This window comes from Sinocyclocheilus rhinocerous, unplaced genomic scaffold, assembly GCF_001515625.1.
Source record: "Sinocyclocheilus rhinocerous isolate Xijiao unplaced genomic scaffold, SAMN03320098_v1.1 scaffold519, whole genome shotgun sequence".
Classification (NCBI taxonomy): Eukaryota; Metazoa; Chordata; class Actinopteri; order Cypriniformes; family Cyprinidae; genus Sinocyclocheilus; species Sinocyclocheilus rhinocerous.
In genome coordinates, this window is record NW_015665048.1 from 171,102 (window position 1) to 177,717 (window position 6,616).

General features: G+C 38.1%; 2 protein-coding genes across 2 annotated transcripts in view; one reads left to right on the forward strand and one right to left on the reverse strand.

The window, feature by feature from the left end:
* The window catches only part of LOC107731087 (collagen type IV alpha-3-binding protein-like), a 36,694-nt gene extending 31,338 nt beyond the window's left edge, over positions 1 to 5,356 (reverse strand). The window contains exons 1-2 of the mRNA XM_016542073.1: positions 4,884 to 5,356; positions 3,359 to 3,493 (exon numbers count right to left, since the gene is read on the reverse strand). Of these exons, the coding sequence (XP_016397559.1) occupies positions 3,359 to 3,493; positions 4,884 to 5,027 (279 nt within the window). The 5' untranslated portion in view covers positions 5,028 to 5,356. The remainder of the gene's footprint in view (positions 1 to 3,358; positions 3,494 to 4,883) is intronic.
* Positions 5,357 to 5,549: 193 nt separating this feature from the next.
* The window catches only part of LOC107731077 (synaptic vesicle glycoprotein 2C-like), a 91,808-nt gene continuing 90,741 nt past the window's right edge, over positions 5,550 to 6,616 (forward strand). Inside the window, exon 1 of the mRNA XM_016542060.1 lies at positions 5,550 to 5,618. The gene's annotated coding sequence lies outside the window, so the exon portion shown is untranslated. The remainder of the gene's footprint in view (positions 5,619 to 6,616) is intronic.

A 6,616-nucleotide genomic window follows, 5' to 3' on the forward strand; every position in this document is an offset into this window, starting at 1 on the left:
GTTGATTTCAGCACTGCATTTGGATCTGCTCAGGTTGCATCAGTGTTTTTTAAGTGTTTTTGTAGTGTTGAGCATTATAACCATCGTATTCTGACTGACTGAAGTAATTGGTTAAATTTAAGTATTTGACCTGAAAGACAACACAGATATATTTAATAAGGTAATTATAAAAACTGAAATGTTAAAATGGTTGTAACAATGTTACCCCTTCATAGGGCTGGACGATATGGGCAAAATGTATATCACGATATATTTCTTAATTTCGGTCGATACGATATAATTCCGATATCGATATGAACACTATTTATCTGAAATAGAAATCTTTTGTAACATTATAAATGCCTTTATCATCACTTTTGATCAATTTTAAGCATCCTTGCTAAATAAAAGTTCATGGAGCTAAGTTAATTTCTGGTTACAACAAGTTTGTTCAAATCACTAACCCCAAGTATGCGTAATAGGAAAAGTATTGCTCGAGTTTCAACGTGAAATCAGCCAATGGTAAAACAGCACATTGGATTCGTTAAGTGTTGCTGACAGACCGATTAAGTCAGACTGAGTGTCTGTGAAATTGTTTTTGTCATCTCACTGATTGATCTTTCACAATCCGTCTCCATCTCCTGAGGTCTGACGTTCACAAATTTAATCAAGTCCAATTCAACAGCCTGCGCGTCTCACAAAAAGCACAATTAACACTGTTTCCAGCTTGTGTGCTGATCTGAGCACTGAACCAGTGAGACCCAGTTTTATAAGGACGCACAATGAGGCGTTCTGGGTTTGAATCAGGCCTTCACGTGGACGGTGTAATCCTGTTGTGTCTGCAAGGGTTAAGCCAGTCTGATTTTAGGGTGGTCCCGTTTGTGTGTGGTTTAAGTATGTGTGAGTCATGTGAGGACAGCGTAATCGCAAGCAGGAAGAGCGGAATGACACAATAACCTGTTTTTGTGAGGATTTACGAGGACAGATTGCTGCCGTGTGCGTGCCGAATCAATCTGAATAAAGCTGCTTCGTATTCCAGAACGGCTTTCTGAGAGCAAGATTTACTGAGAAAGAGAAATACGTTTAGATGCACTATAAATGAAAAAAAAAAAAAAGTGCCTGTTTTTGCCCTCTTTTTGAGATTACACAGAAAGGCCCAAACTCATCCAGTGGCCAGGGTGCAAAATAAACAGTAACCACATGCCAAAGTGAGCAAAAAGAAAACAATTTAAACACAGTGGTAAATTTATGAGGAACTGGAACATAATAAATGGTTGAAATCCAACCGTTAGAGTCGAACTCTCACTGATGTAAGCAACACGTGATTCAATGCAAAGTTATAAACTGTACAAAACTCTCAAAAAACTAGGAATATTCCTTGCATTAAGCCAAATAAAATATTATGAACAAAATTGAAAAATTCTGAACAGATACAGAGATGAGAAATGGCTTCTATATGCACACAGTGACCTGCAGTGTTTAACACTAAATATGCAAGGAAAAAACAACTAAATAATTCAAAGAAATTCATAAATCAAATGGCAAACAGTCTTTAAAAAAGGCTGGTAGAGAATATTTTTATATGATAAATTCTGCCAATTCAACACCATTGGCAGGTGCTAAAGTTAATTTTGGACCCTAAACATCACATTTCTACCACACGCTTGCGTTTAATACCAAAGTTAATATTTATGATAACCCATAAAGGTTGGTGGAGTTCAACAAATACACAGCTGGAAAAGAGTCACTCTCAAGTCTTGAAACAAAGGGGCCATTTTTCTCTCGCTCAAAGCCAAAATGCAAAGCATCAAATTAGAATGTCGAACACACAGCAGCGACCTGCAGCTTTAAACATGAACTACCTGAGCGCAGGCTGTGCACAGTCACAAACCTACAAAACCATTCCATCATCAAGCCTGATTATTTCAGACTTCACTTCCTGTATTTACTCTATAAATTTTCTTATATCTAAAACATCTCAGAAAATGCTTGTATGTTCCTTTCCCTGTATTTTCAGTAAGGGTTTTGGTTTAATCATTGAAGGACCAGCTGTAACAGGGTCTCCATAACAACACAACCTTCGCCCTGTTTCCTCATTTTCAGTGGTGATGCAAGATAATACGGGCAGAGCGTGTGCAAGGACTGCTGCGGCACATGTCGAAATCTGTGTGGTCATGAGTTAATCTTCAACGCAATGCAGGGAATTCTCATTTCATTCTGTTTGTCGGGGCCAAATCAGATCATAAGCAATCAACCCAAAATCTGAGCAGTATGCATTCATAACCTGAGCTCCTATAGATACTGTATACATTCAGTATTATTTGCCACTACTCAGTTTGAGTCAAACGCAAAGTTCACGGTGGCTCACAGCTTCTGCAGGTGCGTGCGCGTTAGTGTGATTTTAGCATGAATGGGGGGGAAATAGGCCACAGTCGGTCTGTGCCTGGCCAGCTGCCTGTGGCAAAGGATCGTGTCTGTCCTCCGTCAATCTTTTTTCTCCTCTCCTCTGCCCTAAAAAGAGCTCTCAGCACATCCACTGCCTCAGCGATAATCATTTTAGATGAAGCACAACCATCATACCAAATCTAATTTCTAGAGATGCAGCAATACAGACCCAGCTTTAAAAAAAGAACATTTAAAAGAACATTTTGCTAACATTACCATTAAACAAACATTATGGGAATGTTACTTTTGAATGTTCTCTGAACCATAAGTACTAACATTTGTAAAAAGTCAGACGAACGTCCAACTAAAATGTTTCAGAAAAACAATGAGCGATGTATAAATTATGTTTTTTGTGCTAACGTTTTCAGAATGTTGTTAAATACCAGATAACTTTACAATAGAATAAACATTCTATTGACATCATCGGAAGAATGTTTGTTTATAACTTTGAGAGAACCTTTATCATTCAATAAATATCCAATTAACAATATGACGGCCCAAAACAATCAGTGAAGTTTCAATAATGCATTCAATTCACTGAATTATGCAAAAACAGGGTTATTGATGTGAAATCACATGCCTTACGTCTAATCAGGTATTAAAACATTATAATGCACAATATGCCAAAAAATATGCCTAACTGCTTAGTAATCCTGAAGTTGGCATACAAGAATTAGAATTATGAAAAATTAGAAAAATGAGGCATTATATTATCTGCCTAATCAAACTGATAATAATAAATGTCTATATTGCCAGTAAAACATCATGCATCCCATGTATTTCCATTCAACTACAACTCTGAAGCTCGCAGCATGACAATCACCAATTTGAACCAATTCAAGCTTTCGTTTTGAATGCACACCATCATTGTAATTTTGGCTCAGCTCTGAAATTCCCATGGCTGTCTGGAAGGATCTTTCCCCGGGATACTCACTGTGATGACAGCCTTGCTGAGGCAGAGGGAACCGCGGCAGCCATACTCGCGCTCGTCCTGGGATTTGTAGTAACTCAAGGTGTTGTTCTTCAGCACAACCCAGCGGTCCTGCCATCCGTGAATGTAGTTAGTCCACTGTAGAGAAACAAAACTGTTATAAGAAAACAAAAAGCTGTATCTAAGAGTGTGCACACAGCCATACTGATGACTAATGACAATAAACATATGATGCATAGTTCAATAAAACAATTGATTGTGTTCTTGAATACATACTAGATAAATATACTTCAAATGGGAGAGGGTTTAAAGGGGTCATATGATGCTATTTTAAAGATCATTATTTTGTGTATAACAGAATATGTTGACATGCTTTAATGTTCAAAAAACATTATTTTTCAAATACTGTACATTATTGTAGGTCCTCTATGTGGAATAATACACTAATCTCTTATGGAATATGCTCCTCTCATCACAAAAACAGATGATCAGTTGTCTGAGTCATGAGGAGAGGTTTTCTCCTTTAATCCCATCAGGAAGAAAAGACTAGCAGATGAACTCTAGTAACCCCGACTAACTCCAGCTTCTGCCCAGAACCTGCTGCACCCCTTCTGAATTATATATGCATAAAGAAAGATATCCATGCATCACATATTAAGTATTTATCATAAAATATCAAAAAACAGTCTTAGGTAACATAACCTTGGGCCTTGCTGTCTAAAGAGCAGCATATGGTCACCATGCACGGGAAATCACCATGGAAAATATAATCGTAATGCGAGCAAACCAGTAATAAGGGTAAATCAGCTTTCCATTGATATATGGTTTGTTAGGATAGGATAACATTTGACTGAGATACAGCTATTTGAAAATCTGGAATCTGAGGGAGCAAAACAATCCAAATATTGAGAAAATCGCCTTTAAAGTTGTCCAAATGAAGTTCTTAGCAATGCATATTACTAATCAAAAATTAAGTTTTGAGATATTTACGGTAGTAAATTTACAAACCGTTTTCATGGAAAATTATCTTTACTTAACATCCTAATGAGTTTTGGCATAAAAGAAAAATCGATAATTTTGACCCATACAATGTATTTTTGGCTATTGCTACAAATATACCCAAGACTGGTTTTGTGGTTCAGGGTCACATATATTGTTTAAACTGTTAAGCATTTGTAGTACTGCGTTTGATTTGTGCTTAATTTAATTAAGAAAACCCATGCGTCCGGGCAGTAATGAGGAACAGATCAGAAGTAAAACATTAAGCATATTACGGTAATAGGTAACGTTAAAAATGGTTTAATTGTCATGCAAATAATGTCACCATGCAAAATATCTTAACTAAAATCGGTATAATTACTGTTTGCGATTAACTTACGATTTTGGTCATTTTCTTGACAAGCTCCGTGACATTCATCCAACCGCCTGACGTTTGTTTACATCGGATCAGGTGGAAACACACACACACACACACACACACACGCGCGCTTTCCCGGTTCGGGAGGTATTATGCAGCATCGTAACCCACCTTACTGAGTACCCCGCCTAATTCCGCCACCCCTCCGTGCGGACCGGGTCCCGGTTCGACGTCCAGATCCTCGTCGGAACCGGAGGAGTTCCAGCTCTGGCTGTCCGGTAGGAGTCTGCCGTTAGGAAGCGGGCTGGAATTCATAACGAATCCAACGAACGCTCCGCTGAGGGGGGAAAAAACGACAAAAACAGAAAAAACGCGGGCGTAATATCAGCGGCGAATGTCCGTTAGAAGGCCTCGCATCGATTACGGTGTTGTCTATCCAGAAAATCCAGAAAATAAGCGAAAGATGTGGAAGCACACCGTCCTTGTGTTGATTTCACGAGCGTCTGTGAGGCTGCGCGAGGCGAGCGGGAGAGACACCCGCCCCCTCGCTCTCTCTTTCCCTCTCTCTCTCTAAAAAAAACGCCCTCTAAATCGACATCAGCTGCCAAAAGGGATTCTCCTCACTTACAACAACAAATATTCGCGAATGTAGGAAAATAAAAAAAATATATACATTAATTCCGCATTTCTAATTTTTTCCCCTTCATTTTTGAAGGCGGTGTACGCCAACGTCATCCTCGCCCGCTCAAGGGGCGCTGGCTAGTGTATGACGTCACCGAAGCCTCGTTTTCCTTAAATGGAAACTTTCGCCCCGCCCTTCTTTAGAAATGATTGACAGTTTGAAAGAGTTTTAGGTAAAGAAACGCTCTCAAAACGCACTCAGCTTTTGGATTTGGCAGCATTTGGGTGAATATTGATAACACTCTAAAATAATTAATGTAAAAATTAATTATTTATCACTATGTGGTTATATTGGTGTGAGTGCCGTTTGTTTTTAACAAATATTGATTGGTTAAGTGTTAAATAGCTCCGAGTAATCATCATGGTAACGGTTGGTATCAAAACATCACGTGAATGCAGCCTATTTTCATCTAATTGCAGGTTCAGTCTATATTTTTTTACATTTCCACTCAGGAAAATGTGACTTATACTAGCAGAACCTAAAATCTATGATGTTGTGGTTTGTTTTCAGGCCTTTGCTATGGAGTTGCTAAGGTGTCATGTGATTGTAGTGCGTTTGTATGCGGTTAAGTGTGTTGTTTGGTTGCTAGGATGTTTACTCAAATCACCAACTCTAATGTGAGCAATAATGAAAGTGATGCTTGACTTATTAGTAAACACTACAAATGAAGACATCTAAATTTGGTTTGCTAAATTAGTTTTGCGTTGACCTTTTCCTTTTTGCTTTGTGTTAAGCTCATTTAGAAACCACATACTATGATTTTTGGCATCGTTTTAGACTGATCTGATTTCTATGAGGTTGAGTTTTAAAAGAAATGTGCCAATATGAATGCAGGTTTATTTGTCAAATTCACACAGATTGGTGAAAAAGCATTACGTAAGTGGGAGAATCATTTAGTGCAGATTCATGTAACTGCTAAACGGACAGAAAAGTGAGATCTGTTTCCTCTTCCTGTTGACCTCTGGTGGAGAGCGTGCACATGTGACTCATCACACATAACTGAGCTCCAAATTGGCGGCACAAACACAATTGTTCTTTAATTTTAAAAACTGAAACCTGCAGTTTTCAAAACATGATATGAATTATATGTGGAAAATATTCACTTCAAGGTTGTGGTCATGATGACATAATTTAATAAGATGATGTATAAGAAATGTATCAAATGTAACACATTTGTTTTATTTTTGTCTCGTGTTTTAGGCAGTGTTTCCCCCCCCCTATA